We start from the raw sequence: 23,160 nt of genomic DNA, 5'->3' as shown, positions 1-23,160 counted from the left end.
TCATTTGTTGCTGAAACGTGTGACTATGTTGTGTTTCCAGCTCCCACATTACAACTGAAAGCCAGAGGTGGATTTAACTGTGGTACACAAATGCTGGACCAAATGTCGGTTGTAGATTCTTTAATCTTATTGAAAATTTGACCATATGCAAACCAGAAAAAAAAAAAAATAGAATCATTCCCACATTCAGTTGACAAGTGTTTCTAGATGACAACAAATCTGTTTCTCTGAATTTACTATTAAAATGTTATAAAGCCAATTGAATTTGCGTCACTATACTTCCATTTCTTTCTCACACCATACTGTGAAGTTGTCCTGGTTCTAGTCCTATTTACTTCTATTACCTCCCTGCCAGTTTTCCATAGAATCAAATAAATACGAAGAAGTATTAACTCTAAAAAGCATTGAGCCTTATATGTAGATCTGTACACAGTACTACAAATATCAGCATTTCAGGTTCTCATGACCAGTCAACAGTACATAAATATATTTAATATTTGTAAGAAATATCATCACAGATATTAGTGGCTAACAGTATGGCTGCGAAGACTCAAAATCCACAATTCAGATTATAGATTCACATATTTGGAAATATCCAGGAAAGTAAACATTGTACTTTGCGCAAGGGATGAAAGATAATGCAGTATTTTTTTTATTTATAGTGAGTGAGTTTTCTGGATCTTTATCAGTATATGCTGTGGTGAATTTGACAACCTTGCCTGCTGTTGGCATTATGAGAGTTAAAATGTTTCTCCGTCATTCTATAGCTTTCCCTTCACTGACATTCTTTGTTAATTTTTTTCCTAAGAAAATTCAAACCAGAAAGACAAAGGACATTACTGAAAACTTAATACTACTTGACCTTGTCACATTAGCCCTGGGCATAAGAGAGATATAAGTTACAAAGAAGACACAAAAGTAAAAGATATTCACAAAAAAGCCAGCTATAGCTTCCTCTTTCTGCTCTCATTTAAGGCTGCAGCAAGACAGTACACAGATAGCCACAGAAACTCTATGTCAGAAAACAAGATTTAGTAGACTAGAATAGTTGCAAGTGTGCATCAGAGAAAATAAAGATTGCTTTTTTGAACACGAATAGCAGTTACTGCTCAGGATGGTCCAAATCCTGCTGTACGTCTGCTTTTCCCCAGAAAAAAATATCATTGATGTTAACGAGACGTTAGCAGAAAAGAGGGCAAAATAATTAAAAACAAATTTGTATGAACCTAGATCTTTAAGTAAAGCCTATATTTCTTTTTCATTCTTTAAAATTGAAAATATTTTAGTTGGCAATATTCCCCATATTTAAAAGTACTAATCAAATATAATGTAGGAAATCTGTCAGCCACTTATTTCTTGAATACTCCAGTAAGCAGTACTTCAACTGTATTGCCCATGGTGCCACGTACTTAGAGATAAACTTATCACCAGCAAAGAATTACTGAAAGTGATGAAAAAAATCTTGACTGCTAAGGATGGGATGGGAAAAAACAGTATAGCTTTTTCATGACTGACTTAGTTCAATATCCAATGACATTTAGATTTATTATGTCAACTCTGGAGAAAATGGTCAAATTCTCAAAACATGACGGCTTGCAATGACAGAGAGTTCAACTCTTACACCTGAGAAATTAGGCTGAAAACATAGATACCTTATATATTTAAGTAGGGCGAACAATACATACTAAGAAATAATTGAGCTGACTTTTTAGCATTTCTATTACAAGCCTTTTAATAGTATACATCCAGCTGCAAAAACATGGGAGCAACACGTTCACAAAGGATTTGATTCTGGCCAAACCAGTTTCCAAAAAAAAAAAAAAAAAAAAAAAAAAAAAGAGTTTTTGCAGATGACTGCTTTTTTTTTTTTTAAAATATTAGTTTGTCATTTATCACACTTAGGTTATCTTAATGAAAAACAAAGAGATAGTAAAAAAAAAAAATAACTTTGCCATATTAATGCCTTATTAAAACAGAAACTTTAATAGGGATAAATTTGTCTATTTTGAAGTTGACAAAAAAAAGGCTACCTGAACAGCATATTGATTTGGTGTCTCACTGTAAAACTTTTAAAAGAAAAAGACTTTAACAAGTAAGCTACATAATTAAGTGGGATTACATGTAAATATAAATACCACATGAACTCTTAACATGTACTAGATATATATTATTTTTAGTCCCGGGGCAAGGTTTTTCCCTTGTTCACCCAAGTCTTTATCCACAACAGAAGAAAAAAGAAAATGTGCCTTTTTAAAACTAACTTAACAGTTGTGTTCTCCAGCTGCTATAAACAGAGCACAGATCTTCATAGTCCCAATTCTGCAGTAACCAAGTCAAAAGGATATTAATCATTGACTTTGGTCAATTGCACATTAACCATGTATATACTTTGTATGTGAAAGCCACAATAAAACACTTAATAAAAGCAGCAGTGGTGAAATAGCTGCCATTTTTATATTTGAAGGAGTTAATCACTGCCTGTTATATTATAATTCCCTGTTGCTAGGTTGTAGGTTTGAAACAATCAATTTTTAGAGTTTTTTAACTTTGGCAATTTCTGGTTTATGGTACAGGCAAAGCATCTCGGAAATAAAAAAAATACTGTGAATTAATGTACGAATTTTCTTTTCACAGTACTGCACTTTCAGAAAGAATACAGATTCACAGCATTACCATTATATGGGCTTCCCACAATCAGTAAAAAGGAAATGGCACTCAGTGCACACTTGAAAAAAATTCACAAAATAGCACTAGCTGTAGGATAAAAGTAAAGAAACAGCTTTTCTTTCAACAGCTTACTCCATTACATTCACTGTTTCTATAGAACATCGAGTTACTTATGCTATAGCACACACATATGGAGCTGCTTATAAGTGTACATAAAGTGAGTGTAACAGAGCAGGCTACTGAAATGCCAGGAATTTTGAGGCTTTTAATATTCATTGAGGGCTATCTTGTCCTGTTTGTCACAAAGATTTGAGATAAGCTCTAGACACATCAAGGAAAGAAAGGGAATTGTTTGGGGAGGAGGTGTGTATTTATTTTCAGCACATCCGGTTTGCTGATGCAAAAATATGTGCTTTCTCCCAGTCCAGCAGAAGAAACTCAATGGACCAAACACTGCATCTCAGCTTAGTCACTGGAAAACCAGAATAAGCACTACAATGGACATTAAAAACTGGAAGACTATGGGTTAGGCAAGTGACATAAGTTACATCTACGTAAACAGTCTAGCACAAGCAAGATCCAGAGGCTGCATTCAAGCTACGCTTGAGACTGTGCTTCTAAGTTCGTTCTGTCCCTAGCAGGCACACGAGGTCTTCAAGCAATTTTGCAACCTTTTTATTAGACACAGCATAGCTACAAATTACTGTTAACAAAATACAAGCCAGAGGAAGAGGAGGAAAGTACAAGAAGATAGAGCCACATTACTGCATGTTCCAAAAAAGGTGAAGAGGACAATTAAAAAAAAAAAATTAAATTCAGATTCAGAATCTAATACTTAACAAATAACGCTCTTGTTAATCACAGGAAGAATGCACTTTCTCCAAGTTCCAGAAGAATTAATAAAAAAACCCACAACAACAAAAGCTCAATAACTTGAAGATTAGATTCTGTAAATATAGCTAGGTGTTATATTCACATCCAAGAGTTCACACGCATACTACTTCGTTCGAGATGGTATGAAAACAATCTGAAAAGTTATATAAAAAAAATATAGGTTGTATAGATGCAAATAATATTAATTTTCCCTGAAGGACATTCCTTATAATAACAGGAATCAGTCTTACAGATATTTTCTCCCACAGGCTCCCAGCTACAGTTGACTTTGCTGAACTAAATGTCACATAGGATGGGATTTACCTGTTCAAACGTAGACACCTACGTATGAGCTGGTCGCTTTGACTCTGTTAACAGTCAATGAAGATGAACAGGCACTTGTAGGGCATGATTAGTCTCAAAGTAAACGGCTAAAAATGTCAGATTAATCACACTCTAAAAGCATCTCCTCTTCACTAACAGGAGAGTAAAGTGATTAGTTCAGAGTGTATATTCTGTATATTGTGTGTAACAGAGTATATTCTATTTGCTTAACTGAGATAAATCTTGTTCAGACCAAAACAGTGACAGTACAGAAAAATAATTTATACCAATTTAAAATTCATTATAGTACAAACACGGAAATTATAATAATCGTTCCTTATTTTTTTAGCATAATTTAAATTGAGAAAAAGGGGGTGGGAGTGGGGAAATCAAAATTTTGACTCCTGAATATCTGGTCATTCTAACTGCACAGATGTACGGATTAGCTTAAAAAATGAACAGAAAGGTAATGCCAGAGTACTTGAGTGCATGATGTAGCTTTACACTGCTTGACTTGATCTTTCTTTTTTATTTTATACCTTTCAAAATGAACCATAAGAGTGAAAAATTAAAGCAAATATGCTTGCTTTGGAGGACATTAATATATGTATGTAAAATAAAAAACAACATTGTCATTTGTCCTTTATAACTCTAGTAGTTGCATTTAACGTAGCCTTCAAAGTCTGTTTTGAATAAGCTAGCTGTGAAATATGAAGTTTGACAAATGTACTCTAGAAACAATTGCTAAAGAAAGGAAAAAAAAAAAAGAAACACTGGTTTTAATAATGCCACAATGCTCAAAAATTATTTTTATGTAACATCTAATAGAAAAAATGACTTTTCATAGTTAAAGCCGTTTCAAATTTTCCTAGCTAAAGGTAGCCAATGTTGTTACTTGTCAACCACGTATTTTCAAAGAATATCTGGAAAAGATAGTGATATTTTAACCATAATGAGAATTATACTTTTCAGATAAGTATTATATTAGTAAATTTCACTGTATCAGTTTTGTCATTGGAAAAATGTTTCTTGCTTACCTATTTTGAGACAGCAAAAGAACCTGCAATAGAGGCAACCAATACAAAGAAAGCATTCTCACAGCAGAAATGCTATTGTCATCCAAATATAGTTCTCTTAGAAGAACATGATTTTCCAGCCTTGGAAGCTAAATGGAAAAGAGATGGTTATTTAAAATTAATATAAATTAGAGAAAAAACAATGGAATGCTTACCAGATGCTTTTCATAAATCATTACTAAATAAAAGCAAAAAATACATTTTGGATAGATATATAATTTCCTTATTATGTATGTACCAGTTGTCACACATACTTTCTACGTATCAGGTGGTAAGTATTTTTTAATGTCTTCTACCTAGTCTGAATAGTCAATATAAATTAAAAAATAAAAAAGAAAGTCAAGAGTCCAAGAGCCACAGTCTTACTACTTTATTCATGCAGTTATTTGCTGCTTATTGACAATCGTATTCCTCTCTCAGATTCATAAGATAAACAATGTCACATATATGACTAAGTGTACTATGACTAAGGTAGCAAACTACTTTCCTATTTTAAGTGCTGCAGCACAAACTTCAACTTTCGGAGGATCAGCATACATCAAATCAGCCTGAACTATTACTTACACGTAATGATAATAATATTTTATTAAATTTTAAACAAAGAATCAGCATCATATAATACACACAGAAGACTAGATACTATAAACAAAGGATGGAAATGTAAGTACCGAGGACCCAATTTTTCAAGGACTTAGGAACAAGAAAAACCTTAACGGCTAGCCATTTGCATCTTTGAAGACTCTCCCTCTAACGGGAAAAAAAAGCATGAAACATCTCACAGCAAACAAAGAGCATACAATCAATGTTCTGAAAATTATGACTGCTAACAAAGATGTATGCACAACAGCCACTGAATTCAAAGCTTTTACCTCCTGAAGGTTATTGCCTTGCAACTTCAGAATTTGAAGTAGGCCACAGTTCTCAATTCCTTCAATTTGTGTGAGATTATTAAAAGAGCAGTCTAGGTGAATAAGAGTAGGTGCCTCACGAAGACCTTTTGTGCTGATTAACTGATTATGGTCCACAATTAATTGCTGAAGATTTTTCAGTGACTCCAGACCACCTGTAAATTAAAGATTTTAGCTGAATTAAGCCATAATGAAATTAAAACGTGTCGGGTTTCAAGTACTAAGAAAACTCTGAACATTCAATATATTTATATTCTCTATAGTAACAATTAATATTAGTCCAGTATAAAGTTTAAAAATAGTTACTGTATTTTGACCCTAACAAATATACAATGTGTACAGTTCACAAATTTCTGATCCTGTTAACCAAGAAATAATACAATTCATAACCCCTTTAGCACTTTGGTTGGAACAGAACATTCTTTTAGTGATAAACTATACTTACTATGCCTTAAGCACTTTGTAACTGCTACTCAGAACTCAGAACAGGCTCTCTGAAATGCTAACAGCCATCTTAAAATCACCCCTCAGAATGGAAAGAGTATTTATGTTTAAAAGTTAATTTTCATTATTTCTTTTTTAAAAGTTGGGTTGATTTTTTTTAAGTTACAAGCAAGGTGAGAAAAAAACATGTTAAAACTTAGGCCAGTACCACCTCCATTATTTAAGTGCATCCTGTTTAAGGAATGATGTTATAAAATATTTTTAATGAAGAATTTTATAAAGACAATTCAGTGTGTTTAAGTATAAAGCTATACGCTATACCTCTATAGTCATTACACTCTCAGACTTGCTCCTGCCAGCTAGTGTAAAGAGCAAGAATGTGTGTGATCTCTATTGTCAGCATCTGCTTCTTTCACATCATTTTTCCCAAATCATCCTCTTACAACAGCAAAAATCAGATTGTCTTTCCATGGTCTTACACATGCTAGATGTTCTGCAATGGCACTGATGCGTCTGACTCGCTACAGGTCCAAGTAGTTTTCCTCTATCTCTGTAGTAAAACTCCTTTAAAGGGATAGCCTTTACAAAACATATCTAAAATAAGGTATTTCTGAATGCACTTTTTTCTTTTCATGTATTCTTCACGGGATTATTTGAGGTAATACTTTGTCCCATCTTTATCCCACCTAAAACTTACGAAGTTCCCAAAAGGACGTTTGGCGAGCTTTACAGAGGTGAATGTCTTTGTGATTGTCCTTCAAGACTAAAATAGATTATGAGACCAGAAACCAGTTTGCACCATAGATTGAGTATACAGAAGAGGAATTAAAAAAGAAAATAAACGATAAGGAGAAAACAGAAGTAAAAAAATTAAATGCCAAAACTAGCAGTACATTTAAAAAACCCAATCAAATATAGGTCTTTGAATCATAGTAATTTAAAAATGGAAAGCACCTACTGGAAATAACACAATCGCCTGATATTAAAGAGATTTCATACTAAATCTAAAACAAATGTCCCACACTGTAACTTCAAAACTCTGCTTTAGGAAATAAATATACAAACCTTTAATTACTGTGAAAGAATTTCAAACATGCCCATGACATACTATCCTGACTGCAAGATCCTGGTCTGGATTTTCTTTTATGCTTGAGTAAAAATAAAAAAGGAACCAGCACCATCTAGTGGTCTCAAAACAATTTCGTTTCAGACAGTGTTAAAATTAACAGCTCCGAGAGCCCTCCTGAAATCTCCACTTTTAAGTTATTGGCATAGAAACTGGAAACTTTAAAAGCACTGAATTAGTCTGGAGTGGGACAGACAGGAGAGACTGCACACACAGTAATAAAAGACAAGGAGTTAATACAGGATCTGGAAATTTTTTATTCTGCATGCTGCACAAAGCACCTTTTTTACATCTCTTTCTCCTCATCTGTCTTATTTAATTAGACCAAATGTCATTTGGAACAGACATGCCAAGGCTACATACAATGGGATCACAATCTATTCTGGAAATATCAAATGCAGTCCAACAGAAACATACACGAGAGTGAATAATGTAGTACAAACAGATGGTATTTTAATGTTTCTTCTGCACACATGCAAAATTAAAAATAAGCATGAAAGTCTTCTGCACATTTCCAGAAGATATTGTCTGGTTTACATATGATGCAACCAAGAACAGCTATAGCAGTATTTGGGAAAATGCATTCAGTTGAAAAACATGGTTTCAGCAAGATTTGTGGAAAAACCTTTATATAAGTAGCTCTTAGCAATTTGCAAAGGGCAGCTGGAGTCTGTTAGCCCCAGGGACTCCATCTTAGCTATCAATGCGGTTCTGAAGTAACTTCGACGTGTGACAAAGATGAATGATACCAGGGGAGTGAAAGCTAACACGGAACATGAAGATGAAAAAACACATACAAAAAATACCCCGAAACTGAAAGGTGTATGATAATAAAGAAAACCACTATGTGCTTTCTTAAAAAGAGTAGGTCCAAAAAAGCATTTATGACTATCCATAAATAGGCATTGCTGTTCTTAGCACTGCCAGGATTTTAGCCAACATACTATGGCAATATAGACACCCTACAAAAGTATCCTATGACTCAAGTCAAAATGCTACTTTTTATGTAAGAAAACTTTTAAGTAAAGCATTCATCTTCCAAATACAAACATATGCACTGAACTTCAGTGTATTACTGACACAAATACTTAATTTATGATCATGCATTCTTAAGTAGAAAAGCATAATTGAGACACATTTCTCATACTTTTACTGTTATTTTTAAGGATTTTCTGGCAACTCTAATTTTCCCCCTAATGATGCAGTATTTCAATGGGAGGAGAAAAAAAGAAAAAGGAAATCATACTATGCTTGAAGGTTCCTACAATAAGTTATTAAAACAGAAGTATTACAAACATAAATAAGCCTTACTTAGGCAAAAGGTCATAGCCTTTGTTAAAGCTGAATGAACCGAGAACATTGCCCAGTACTGCAGCTTCCAAAATTGCTAAGGGACATCCTGCAAGATTTCCAGATGGATGGGATAAAATAAAACCCATAAATCCATTTTTGTGTATTCTATGTGCCCACTTACAATCAATATGTTATTGTATGAAATAAATCCTGTATTATGCATCTGCTTTAGCCAGACATCCCCAAAGCAAGTCTGGAGAGGAGAAAGACAGATTCCAAGCTGATTTTTGCAAACGTTTATTTACCCACTCAAATTCACTAGACTCAGTAAACATAGCAGCGCACTGCACAAAACAGAAAGTTCAAGAGGATTTTACTCCACTTGGCCTGTTCAAAGATGCTACATTCCACACAGATGCCACATTCCTAAATGTCATCCACTAATACTATGTCATTCTTACAGTAATCTTACAGATATTTTTATCAAATGAGATAAATCTGAATAAGAATCTTATATAGCAGTGTTGGCTGCAAGGATATAGATGAAGTGTCTTTAAGTAGTTTATTTTATTGTTTCTCATTAGGGTACTGATATGCTTTTGCAGTAAACATTAATATTCTGGTACCTTTATCCTCAGGTATTATAAACTGTTCACAAATACTAGCATTCCAAATTTGCACATATTAGCAAAAAATATTAAAAATATCAACATTAACCCCCCTAAATCTACAGATTTTTTTTAAGCTTTCCCATATCCTGTTTCTTATGCCTTGTTATTTATCACAGAATTGCATTATTCATGTTCGTACTGTTTCAATCTCCTTTTTGTTTTTTAACAGTGGAAACCTTTTTTTTATATGTCTCACGTGAATGTGTTTTATCTATCAGTTTCATAATTGTTTTATATTATTTTCCTGCTTTCCAGAAGGAAAATAATGTCCACAAACTTTAAATAAAATTAAAAATCTAAATCAAGGCAAAGAAAATCAAAATCAAAATCTCCTTATCTTCTTTCCATTCCCAGCTCTGCAGTCTTTCCAAGTAACATCTTTAGTTTTAGCACAGACTAAGGATACAACTAGAAGGTCACCTTTTCAGGCTTCATGTTACAATTTATACAAAATTAATTACTTCATTACATGCAAATTTTTTTCTTGACTGTAAGATTTTATTTCAATGGACAAATCTCTGAAGATTAATCTCTGTTAAGACTATAATGCTGAAGTTATAGTTATCCGTTTTTTGGGAGCTTTTACAAATTTCACAGTATGTCATACACCAAACCTCAAGTCCCTAGAGTATAGGGAGGCTATTAAATCTAGTTCTTTTCTATCTGCTGTGCTGCCTTCTCGAAGGAAATTTGCTACTTTCTAGCCTTGAGAGCTCCCTTTCAAGTAATGATCTGGCAATTTACCACTACCTTTTCTCAACTATTAATGTTGCTTTTGATGGACCACTAATGGTCTTCCTTCTACACATCATTCTAAAGCCAAAAAAAAAAAAAAAAAAAGGCTTCTCCACTTATATACAGCAAAGCTCTTGGTTATTTTCACTGTACTACACTTTCCTGACCTTTTGTCAGTAGAAAAGGCTGTGGATCCTGATTACATCTATACTAAATCTACATAATGCAAGGCTCACAGTGCAGTATTTTTGGCTTGCCAGAAGCTGAGACACAATATCTACCTCTTACGCACTTTACAGTCCAAGTGTCAGTACAAGCAGAGAGGCAGCACAGGCAGAGAGGCAAACACTTGTTCACTACATGAAAAATTCCTGGATGGCCAACAGAAAACATCTATCTCCTGGCAGAAAGATGTAATGTATTGATGCATCTGTTGAGCGGTCTGGGTGCTTGTAAATTTTAACTGGCTGACTGTGTGCTAAAGGTATACCTGTTGTCTGCCAACTGTTGGACCTAAAATATAACAAACTGCCTTTGTAAATATAATAGGGGTTGGCACACCTGCCAACGTGCCTAAACGATTTGCACAATTTTACCTTAGACTCATTCCTTTTTCCAGCTTTGGGGCAATGAGCAGCAGTAAAGAGCCAGAGTGAGGGAAAAACAGAACAATAGTTTGGAGCCAGAATGTGCAGCATTTTAGTAGAAAGAGAGGCTGTGGTCCAATGTTAGCATGTTTTACAAACTCAGACAGATAATACAATTTCTATATAACTACTTACTGTGTCAGTCAGGAACACACTGGAATTCTGCAGTTACAAGGCTAGGCTTTGTATTAATTGCTTCTGTAGATAAACTGAAGTCAGGCTACTCACATATTCCAACTGAGTTAGTGCAGGAAATATTAGGGACCCTTCTGGAAAGATTTTTAGTTCTCTTTGGCTGACAATAGTTACATGACCAGGTAGATGGAATACACAGCAGTAGCTAAGCCATACTACAAATAAATGTGGAGTATGCTGTAAAATGCGGGTCTGTTCTGTTTCCTCATTCTCCTTGTGCTTAGCAGCTGGCTGGCCCTGAATCCAAGTGAAGTATAATTCTCAATATAAAGAGCATAAATATTGTTATACAAATAGGAATATTTTTTCATTCATTTTCTTACCAATTCGAGTGATTCTATTATAGGAAAGTTCAAGATTTTGGAGATTTATGCAGCCATCTAAGCCACACACCGATGAAAGATGGTTCTTATTCAGAATCAGAATACAAAGATTTTCTAGATTTTCACAGTCAATTATCTGAATGTTGTTTTCCTGCAATAAAGGAAGATGAGACCATTAAATAGCATCTGAAGTGAAACAGCAGAATTAAGTGTAAAAATATGTGTAAAATAAGTGTAAAAATTGCTTATTTTTATCCTAAACTTCTGCTGGGAGTAAGGGCATCTCTTTTTTTTCCTATTAGGAAAATAAATTGATGAGACATAGAAACTGGCTTTTGTGTCCTGCTGGGAGAGAGCAAAAATATATCTTGAACTTCATTCTGGCTCCGAAAATGTCCAGAAGTTGAAACTAAGTGTAAGGAGAAGTTAAGGACAGTGTGGTCTTTCCCATATATGCCTTTCTAGCTTCTCAAATCCTGGGAAACTGAGACCATCATATTTACTAGAAACTAATGAAGACTGTGATGACTTTGCTGGAATCCTATGTACTAATAGTGAAAATCTGCATTTAGATGTATTTTGGTCACAAACATTAACACTGTTCTCAGCTAATGTTCTTCCCCCAGAGATCTTGCTCTTTTAACATCCCTCTACCCAAGCCATTTTAATAATTCTTCCTTGGATTTTTACTTCACTATTTGCTGCCCTTGCTGTTTAATTCTGGTTTTCACCTGCTCAACAGGTGCTCAAATCAGCAAAACAAATTCCCTGACTTTGTAACAAACCAATTAAGCCAGAGAGTCTAATTCCTATTCCAGAATTAACATGCTGACTAGATTTAGGTGCTCTGTTCAGCTGCAGGCAGAGCTGCATACAGTTTTCCTTTGGAAGCCGTAACACTGATTCCTGCTCTTGGAGAGCCCCTTCAGTTGCACCAGTAAGTTAAAGCAGAGAACTGATGTGGCTTAAAAGTTAGCTTTTGTAGCAACAGAAATGAGGGGCAATATCAACTAGGAATGAATGTCCAAAGGAAACAGAGGTAGCTACTTTAGGTATGTGAGAAATACCCATGAAACAATCTTAGACCGTTTCAACTATCACAAAAGAGGCTGTTTCTTCATTAAGGTTGAATGGAAGGCAACTGCCACATTAGCTGGTACAGCAAAAGTATAATTATTAACAAAATATATAATTATTAAATTATTAATAAAGCATATTTAAAAGTATATCTAAGAATCTTCTCCTCAACTAAATTATTCTGACATATCCCAGTGAGGCAATTATTTAAAGCATAACATTTTAAAATTTACAAGAAAAACCCACAAACAACAAAATCAAAACTGTTCTGTAAGAGACAATATTTGAGCTAAAAGAATTCACATATCATAAGACTGGCAGCTTAGATACTGCCCTTATACTAATACTTTGCTCTTGTATTTTGAGCTACTTAAAATTATCAAATCCCAGAAATTATGTTCCGAATAGATACAAAAACTGAGAAAAGCACACAGGTATTTCAACCTGCCCTATTGCAAAGCCCCTTAACTATAATTAATTCCTTTAAGTATAATTATTATCAGCTCTCTTCTCCAAATTTAATTAAAAAAAACCCAAACCAATAAAAGCCCCATACTTTGGGAAGACAACCAGTTACTGGGCAAGCAGAAACATACAAGATTTCTATGAATAATAAGGGCATATTAACTTTCTTGTGAACTGGTGTTGTTAAAACACGTGAAATAAAAAATGTGAACAGATGTTTCATGTAAATTGGCAAGTTCTGGAATTGAGATGCATCAACGAGTGAAATGTTTTCTTTAGTCACTACATTTACAAGGCCATGTAAGCCACTGCAGTAGCAAGTACACAGATGTTACGCCTCTAGTGTAACTCACTATACTGTTCCTTGAGCATATATGTAAGTAATTTTAACAAATATTCAAGGTGTGTATTGCAAAGGACTCTTCCTTCTACCTACTCCTGCTTAAGCTGTGCACCTGCTATAGTGAAGAGCATCTTCTGACTCATGAGTAAGAGACTGAAGCAATCAAGATTGCCATACTAACACTATTGCTAGACTGATACTCTCACGCACTTCTCTTTGTATAGCTTGATTCATTTGCAGGATGTTGCTTTAGTACAATGCAAATTGCTATATACACTGCAAATCTGCTGGTATAACTTTGTTCACATTTGGGAGTATATTGTTGCTATTCCTAGGCTCTTAAGACACTGAAAGTTATATATTCAGTTGGATGCAACTGCATAACCACCTAAGCAGCAAAACTGTCAGTTCTCCCAGATTTATAATGAAAAACCAAATATGTTTGGTACCTCCACATTGATATACTTTAGGTCTTTACAGCTACTTAGTCCTTCCAGTGCAGTGAGTCCACAGTGCCTCAGGGTCAAAACTTGAAGATTTGTACACTCAGACAACGTTGAGAGACTACAAGCTGGCAAATCTTCCAGTGTAAGTGTTGTGACCTATATGCATTTATTGATAAATAAAATTAATTTTTTGTATCTTGAACATGCATTTTACAATGTCACATTATGGTTATTTTCTTTTTAAAGAAGAGACAAAACTACATTCTACTAACCCTTTAGAAAATGCACGCAACTAATGTTAATCTTTTCATATACAAAAGGATGGTAATGATAGGTTTGATCTGTTAAACAGGAGAAGTTATTATGAAAACAATCTGTTTGATTTTAACATCTACATTCAAATAAATAAAACTAATGCTTTGCTAATGACATTGAATTTGAATAGATGGCAGATTAACACTAAGCAAAGCAATTAATAATGTGAATTCTTTCACATCACACTATCATAAATAATTAGTAAGCAAGTGTACAACAACAGAGAAAAATAGTTCAGACTAAAAGTGTATGTAGTCTAGTATGTCATCTCAGAGTGGATACCAAGACAAAAGCACAGAGCAAGCATACAGTGCTAAGTTAGTAAATGGTGAGATAAGTAAATGCTGGCAATCAAGAGATGTTCTTTATGGCAAAACACCATTTATAAGCTGATCGGCAATGTCTTGCTTCTGGAAGAGAGTAGTCAAAACTTTGAAGGGGCTAGATCAGCAGGACCCTAATACAAACACAAACCCATGTTAATTTAGCAGAAAATAGGAGCTAGGAGCTTCTGCCTTTTAAAGACTTAAGATACTATCCATCATCTGAAGACTAATACCACAGCAGTCTACTCCACAACAATCACAGGAATTCAGAAGTCATCCTCATCTCCCTTATTCTGCATTTTTGCAGAGCAACTCTCACTGAAATCTATATCCTGCTCAATGATAATCTCCACCTCTTCCAAAACAGCATTCTGCTGACACACCAAATTAAAACAAACAAACAAACAAACAACAGTGATGGTATGGCTTCCCATTTAATTCAAAATCTTCTGTATAGTTACCTGCTGCAGAGTATTCCAAGGGCCACTGTGAATTATCTTTTGTCTACATAAGGGAGGCATCTTGCTAACTGAACTTTTCCTTGGTCGTTTTTTTATAGTTGCTTGCTTTCTTTGGTTTTCTTCATATATTTTAGACCAAGATTTACATGTGTTCATCCAGTTTATCCTCTTCTTTTCAATATCATCAGGAAGAACTAGTCTACTGGAACACTCAGCTGCATCTTGAATTCTGTCCCAGGTCTTTCTGATCTCCTCATTCACACCTTCCCTTAGAAACACAGTTTTCTCCATTGTTTCAGACTGAGAAAATTGATCTTTGACTTCTCTATTACTAGCATTTGGCTGAATGTTTGGTGGACTGTCACATATGTTGTTTGCCTTATTTTCTACCATGTCATTAGCTCCAAAATTAACAGATTTATCCTTTGAGTTATGACTGTTTGGAGCTTTATTAAGATCTCTAGTTTGTGAGTAATTTTCTTCTACGCGTGTTACTGAATTCATGTATATGTTCTTATTATTTACTTGAGAAGAGCATTCCTTCTTCTCAGAGCCTAGCATATTTGGTGTTGGTGTCAAATTCCTTTCAACTGGAATCATCCAACTATTTGTTTCATCTATCATTTCAGTCTGTTTTTCTTTTTGTTCCTCTACTTGCTTACTTAGTTCCTTTTTCTGTTCTCTTATTACTTTTGTATTATCTGTCTGCTTATCCTTTTTTATGTTTTCTTTGTTGTTTTCTCCACTTTCACTCATCCCAGCTTTTACTCTTTTTTCTCCTAGTTTTCTCTGTTGTTCTCTTATTTGCAGCTGTTTTTCAAGTCTCAGGCTTTTTTTCTTTTTCTCATATTCCTCACGCCTCCTCACCTGTTCCAAATATTCCTGTCTTTCAAGTTCTTCTTGTCTCTTTTTTTCCTCTTCTTTCTTTTGTGTCTTTTCTTCCATTCGCCTCTTCCTTTTTTCCTCTTTTTCTTTCATTTCTCTCTCTATTTCTTCTAGTATTTTCTGCTTCTTTTTTATTTCATCCTTCCATTCTTTTAAGATGGGAGCGTATTTTTTATGGACTAAAAATGATCTAAATCTAGCTTGGATTTTCACAGCTGCTGTATTCTGTCGTTCTACCAGATGTTGCCTTTCTTTCGCTTTCTGCTCTTCCAACGCCTTTTTTTCCTCTTCCATTTGCAACTGTAGCTTCATGATCAATTCCTAGGCCAAAACAAGTAGGATAGACTTAAACTACTTTTAAACTAGGACAGGTGTTGGCATATATTTATCATTAATAAACAGAATCTGGTGTATTAACTGTTTCAGAATAACACTTATTCTCAAACATGTAATCTCACAGTCATTTGACAAAAGCTCATTGTACAACCTTACCTCATGTTGCATCATTTTGTCTCTCCAAGCTTTTTTTTCTTTCTGTAACTCATCTTCCATCACAGTTTGTTGTTTCTGCACAGCAAATTAACTTAGGTCAATATTGTACAAAAACTGGAACATCACAAAACACCCTCTCTCCAATCTCCCCCATCTTCTTGACTTTCCAAAAATCTACTTTTGCGAATGCCTGAATTAAAATGAGAAACTCAGCTGTGTGAGGATCAAAATAAACAAACAGACACTCAGATCAATAATGCAGACTTGGTCATGTACTGACAGATGCATACCTTCAGAGAGTCAGAATCTCAGTACTGACCCAAACAACTGACAGCTTCCTCTCCATTTTCTGCACTACTACTGAAGATGAAAACTATGCTTATGAAACCAACATTCAACCTACAGGTAGATAATAACAACATGACAGAAACAAAAGCTCTGAAAGTATCACGAACAATTGCATTGATATGTTACTGATAATGAATATCATCTTTCAAACAGGAATTTTGTTCCATAACTTTTTTTTTTCACTGAAATTACTTCCCAACAGAAAAATTAAAGTTCAAGTCTATTTTCTCACTATTTGCAAATAAGTAGCATTTCCGCCCTCCCTCAAGATATTCTCAATCAGAAAAAAAAACAAACCCAAAGGATCTAGAATTACATCTGACATGATGATGAGCAGACAGTAAGTACCTAAAAAACAGAGGCTGATAACTCCTGGTGTAATCAAGATAAAACAGTATCAGCTAAATTAAATGCACAGCAGTATATGAAAGAACCATTATAAACAAACGAGCACTTCTGCCTTGGACAAAGTCTCCCAGGTGCCTAAGCACTGCTTTTCATGCATGGTCAGAAGCATGCTGTTCAGACAACAGAAGACTAGAAGTCTAGATCCTTCTGTAATGGGGGAAATGAGTCTCCATTTCTCACCTCCACAAAGAGTGTGCTAGCGACAGCACTACTGAAGTGTCCAAACGCGAACATGCCCCACCTCTTCTAGAGAAAATAAGCCATTTTACAACCAAAAATGATTTATGACATCAAAGTGCAGAGGAAGCCTAATCAATTTTGTGGCCTGTTGAAAAGGGAGCTATCTCAGACATTGAGCTGGCCTTAAACGATCAAAGGTCTTTTCATTTACTAAGCCCTTCCTTAATTTTGCTGCCTTGAATTACTTTGCTGGAACCAAGATGCTCAACTCTTCAGAAAGTTACAAGTTAGTTAACTGAATATGTAGTGTTGATGTATCCCCCTAAACTGAAATATTTAGGCTAAATAATAAAATACTGTGGCCCCGCAAGTATAATGTGTGAGCATTATGCTTTTTCCACAATCCACTTTGTGGAGAGTTATCAAATTTTATCCTTCAGTATGCACTACATACTATAGCATAAAATATGGCTAGGCATCCTGAGATGCAACCGGTCAACATATGGAGTCATGTTTTGTTGTGGCATAACTCAGTAGATTGGGAGACTGAGTCAGGCTTACAGACAAAAAAAAGTATTGTAACTTTTACGCAGGTGAAGCACAGCACCAGCATTTCTGAATGGAATGATTTTGGTTCAGATTACTTCACCCGTGATATTTCATCTAACTGTGAAATTGGGGTGATATGTCTAAAGTCAGTAAGTACTTTCTGTTAAGGCACAGTGACCGTTTTTCATTTGTGAGTAATTTAGCACAACTTTAACTTCTGGTACTTTTGCTGGTGTCATAATATAAAAACTTAGTAAGGGCACAGCCTAAAGATTAACTTAACATTTGGCACAGCAAATTCATTCACTGTTGATCACAGTAGTAAACACATAAACCCCAATGGATTGTACTTAAACATGACTTACATCTCATTGTGGTATCACCAATAGACAGAGTTTAGGACAGCTACACAGTTTGGGATAGTACTCTCTTTTTCACACTAGATCTTGAATTCAAGTAGTCTATCCGGAAACAGATTGGCTTCAATATCATTACTTACCTTATGAAGAAGCTCTAATTTTATTCTTTCAGCCTCAAATTCCTCCAGACGCTGCACCCTTCTTGCGTGTTCCTCTTCATCCTGTTTTTCCTGTGCTTCCCTCTCAGCTTTCCACTTTTTCCTCTTCTCATCTTCAAGATCCTTTTGCCTTTTCTCCCACTGTTCAAATTCTTGTCTACACTTTTCTTCTACTTCACAATGAGTAAGGCTTATGCTCATTTCAACATCAGCTACAAATTTGCAATCAACCAGCAAACCTTTTATTTAATTTCCTAATAAGCATCGGAGAACATTAAACAGTCTTGAAGTATAGACAAGAAAAGGATTTTGTGCTGATACAGCCAGCAATATCTATCCCCAAGGAAATCAGAACTACAACACAAGTCTTTTCTGTCAGATATGTCTTATTATCATGATGCACACTTACTGACTCTGCTACAATCATACCAATGTATATTTCAGGATTACACTTTGGCTTCAGAATGAAGTCTTCTGTGGCTATCAGCAGGGGTTTTATAACTGATGCACTCCACCCCAAAACATGCAAACACCATGGTGAAGGGATACATTCCCAGCCAATGTGACTATAGAAAACAACCTGCTTAGTGCCTTCAATTTGGCTTCTGTTTGTACTCATAATTATTTAAATCATTTTTGGGTAGTATTTTTTGAAAGAAATTTCTATCAAGACATTAAAAAAAAAGCCTAGGATAATTTTGTGATCCTGAAATGAAATAAGAGCACAGGCATTTGCTCATGTTTAATTCATGAAGTATCAAAATATATTGCATAATGTAACGTCTAATTCTTTACAAAGAATGTTATGATACTCATGAAAACATAAAAACAGGAAATAGCAATATGATGCTAAAGATCAACTCAACCAAATGACTAAACTGTTTGCTTACCTGTAACAAAATGGTCATCAGTGACCACTGCATCATTGGTGGACTGACTATTATAACTAGGCGTTGTAGCAATCTGCAAGTCTTCATTTTCAATTTCAAATAGTACCTAATATAATTTGTCATTAAGAAACAGGAAACAAAATTTAATAGCACAACATTATAAAAATCTTCCAGAACAAGGATAAGCTTTTCATCATATGAAAAGTGCAATAATACGGAACTTACTACTGACTGGAATCCTCAGACATTGAATAGTACAAACATATCAGTCAACATACTGTTTTCCAGAGTAATAAATATTGGCATATTTATCAAAATACATAATATTTCTATATATTTTTAAAAATATATTTTACATTTTTACTTGGAAAATGAATGGCATTTTGGGATTTGTTTTATTTCTGTGGAACTAAGCACTATAATTATGCATTAATATTGTTACGTATATATGGGAAGAACTAGTTATAGAGTAAATTTTTAAGAAGACTATTTGAAAATAATCCTACAGGCACAAAGATTGCTCTATTTCTTTCATGGTTCTTTATTGGCAAGAAGTAATCTATTCCTGCTCATTTATCATCTGTTCATCACATGTTTGGGTCATATATTAATAAAGTAATTGTGATGTTGTAAACAATGGTCTTCTGAGAAGAAAATACCATGTTTGCAAAAGTGTTTACTAATAAAAGCCAGGTGACAAATTAAAAGTGATTAAATTAAATACAGAATAATGTTTTTCTAAGAACTTCAGCAAGTTATTCAGTCAAATCCTATGAAAATATAAAAGAACTCAGGTTCATAACTCTTGATTTGTCTTTGAAAGTTACAGACATTATTATGTTTACATTTTCTATAAAATAATGGAATATATTAGGAGCAAGATTAATAGCAGCACATCCTCCTAATCATCAAAAAAAAGAGTAAGATTAGAGAAGTTTGAAAGTGTTACCATACTATTGAGATAATATTCTGTAAATAATTAACAATAAGAGGTTATTCAGTTTTGTTTAGTTTTGTTAATTTTTGTGCTTAACCTCTCAACTACTGACACAGAGAATGTATTACAAATTTTAAAACTTACAGACATGGTGTATTAGAGCTGATGTCCCAGTTCTAAAGAACGGCATACACAAACTCATCTCAATACCTTATGGGTAGCCTGACAGAAACAAAACTGAGCACACCTGTGGGTCTCCTTAAGAGGCCAACAAAGCAAGTGCAAGTTACCTAGAATTTTGTTCACTACAAATATTGTTTAAATAGAAAATACCCTTTTTTTAAATTGTTCTGGATCTTCATTATATTCAGAAGCCAATTCTGCCAAGTAATCTGAAGTACGGCAAGAAACTACTCCATGTACATTACCTAAAGAAGAAATAAATATATAATTTAGTACACAAGGAGAAAATCCCTTACCAGTAGTCACTTCTGCTCTATACTGCTTAGCTACTATATTTCTTTAAACTAAAATAAAGCATTTTTTTGCTTTAAAACTTTTAAACTTCCCCCCCTTCAATTTTACTCAAACATATATGGGAGTTATTTATCTACATTAAAGGCAGCAAATATGTGTAAATGGAACACACACAATAATATTGTAAGAATCCAGTGATAGCAAATACAAAAGAAAATTCCACCACATGAACACAGCAGAACTTTTCTGTGTAGAAAAATACAATAGGACTTGTATCAGATAAGTTGAAAACTGACTAAGAACTACAAAAATAATCAAAAAGAATAAGTGTCCATTACAAAAAAAGAATAAAAAGAAACCTTCCTCAAATATCAAAATGTATAGAAAATATTGAACTTTTGTTCACAAAGACTGTTACACTAAATGAGTGTGAAACCCAAGATGATGTGAAAAACTAGAATGGAGCAGACAATGCCAACTCTCAGGTATATAAACTATGAGCTTGCCTTCAGTCATACAGCTGACACGGCAACATGGTTCCCAATCACAAGGTCATTTCCTTTAATGCTAGCTTGGATATTTCTAAAGACAGACTTTAAACCTTTTTACTATGGGGTTCAGTTGTATCTGTACTCTTAACTTCAGCTCCTAGCGACTTCATTTTAGTTTCTCATGAACAGACTGGCCGAGGTCCTGTTTCCTGCAACTTGCCTTGATCTGTGGTTTAGCAGCAGCTGAATTTTTAGAAAAATTCTATTCATACTCAGATGTTAATCCTAGAAGACAGCATTGCATGCTTTTATTCCCAGAGATTTTCAACATGCATTTGGAACCCGATGCAACAGGTTTCACTGCTGGCTCTACTTAAAAGTTTGCATTGTTATACTGATGATTGTTAAGTCTAACTTCCATTGGCAATACAAGGTGTGTAAATATTTGAACTGTGATCCCTGCTTACTTGTAGTTTCTTCATCTTCTAAGTCTTGTAGTATAAGCTTTTCAGCATCTTGATTTCTGCTCTTTATAAAGTTTAAATAGGAGAGAACTGACTCCGGCAACTCATCTGAACTCTAGAAAAACATGACACGACATAAATTCTACATTTTCATGTCACAGCCAAGACCAGAGGTAAATACTTGACATGCAAGAATAAAGACTCATTTTGGCTTCACCTATAAAGCACTGATGGAGATTTAGTGGCAATTGGTACCAAAATTGTTCCCAGTTCCTACATTCTTCCCATTGTCTTATCAACCACTGACCAATTAATAATTCTCATTTTTAATTACATTCTAGTTAATTTTTGATTGGACCACATTTTAGAAGCTTATCTTTCACTATGTTCAGAAACATGTTTTAATTAACATTTTCTTTATAATTGTGTTGGACCAAGAAATTAAGAAAAAGGTTAGGAAAAAATTAACAAATACCTGTGATTCACAGGATCTTTTTCTTAAAAATGTTCAGACTCTTTAAAAAATAAATTAATTTTAAATTTACTAATGTTTAAAGTATGCATGTAAATCAGATGCTTCTCTACTACATAAACACTTTCTATTCAAAAGACTGTCTTTTACTGCAAGAATTTAGGAAAACGGAGTGCGTTCTCTCAGATGTGTAAATTGCAGTAAACATTGTTGGCATTCAGCATGTAAGTGTGTAAATAATTATCACTGATGCCTTTGCCTATCTTTACATCGTATCAAACGCATGATTTATGGTCACACACGATCAGTATTATCTACCCTAATATCCTATAGAGCAAGCCATTTGCTACGAGTCTGAAAGACTAAACTGAAAAGAACCCAAATAACTAATTGCATTTCAGAGGAAAATCTTTCCCCCAAATAAAAAGTCACCCAAAAAAGAGGACTTGAAGCACCAATTTATATGAAATTAATATCAGGAAGTCTTCAAACATAAGACAGTTTCTTGTAAGATTTAAATACAGATTTAAATGAAAAATCATTGGTGTATTCATCCAGATTTACTCTACCTCATTAACTTTAATAAAATCGTCCAGCTTCAGAGGATTCTAAAATAAATCATCACCTATGAGTCTGATTTTATCACTTAAGCAGAATGCTGATATTCATCTCTTTTATTGTCACCAGTGGAGGTTACATTTTTTATGAAGCAATACTGCTGAGTACTTTCCAGAAGAAATCCTCAGGTTAGGTATGTCAGGAAAAGCTCATTCATCAGATAGGCTTTCCAATGCCTGTACTACTTTCAAGCAGAAATAGAAGAAGTGTGAACCCACTGAATACTTACTGTCTCACTGTCACTCAAAGCTTCATCTGATACCTCTGTGTCAGGATCATCTGCTTCAAAGGAAGAAACACTGATTCTGCTTAATTCAATTTCTATTTCTTTTTCAATTCCTTCAGTATCTTCTGACATTCTACTTTCCACAGCGTCTTATCTGCTTTCAAAGCTACATAAAGAAAATACTAACTTTCAGCACTGCATGAACAAAAATAAAGAGGGTTCTAATTTACCATAAATTTATTCATATGTATTTATTGAACCATTGGCTTAAAACATGAAAAAGAACAGCAGAAGTTTGTTCTGAACATCTCACTCCACCCCAACCAGCAAAAAATAAGAAAAAAGTTAGTCTGTGATAAGAAAATTCCCCCTCAGTTTACCTCTCTAAATTTTGCAAGTGTTACCAAATTTGAATATTAAAAATGTCTGCCTGCGCTCTATTCCTTGTGGACGGTATCAGTGCTATGACCTAAGCCTCACAAGGGTTTTTT

General features: G+C 34.3%; 1 protein-coding gene across 1 annotated transcript in view; it reads right to left on the bottom strand.

Annotated features, from left to right (window-relative positions):
• LRRIQ1 (leucine rich repeats and IQ motif containing 1) overlaps nt 1–22,801 on the bottom strand; it is a gene marked incomplete at both ends in the record, with an annotated part of 110,640 nt that extends 87,839 nt beyond the window's left edge. Inside the window, 11 exons of the mRNA XM_082497432.1 lie at nt 4,902–5,029; nt 5,810–6,003; nt 11,283–11,433; nt 13,617–13,769; nt 14,716–15,921; nt 16,093–16,167; nt 18,077–18,306; nt 18,985–19,090; nt 20,255–20,349; nt 21,357–21,468; nt 22,673–22,801. Coding sequence (XP_082353558.1) covers nt 4,902–5,029; nt 5,810–6,003; nt 11,283–11,433; nt 13,617–13,769; nt 14,716–15,921; nt 16,093–16,167; nt 18,077–18,306; nt 18,985–19,090; nt 20,255–20,349; nt 21,357–21,468; nt 22,673–22,801 — 2,579 coding nt within the window. The remainder of the gene's footprint in view (nt 1–4,901; nt 5,030–5,809; nt 6,004–11,282; nt 11,434–13,616; nt 13,770–14,715; nt 15,922–16,092; nt 16,168–18,076; nt 18,307–18,984; nt 19,091–20,254; nt 20,350–21,356; nt 21,469–22,672) is intronic.
• Nucleotides 22,802–23,160: the final 359 nt, after the last annotated feature.

Source organism: Vanellus vanellus, assembly GCF_965231255.1.
Source record: "Vanellus vanellus genome assembly, chromosome: 1".
NCBI classification, from domain to species: domain Eukaryota; kingdom Metazoa; phylum Chordata; class Aves; order Charadriiformes; family Charadriidae; genus Vanellus; species Vanellus vanellus.
This window is presented reverse-complemented; position numbering and strand designations above follow the sequence as displayed.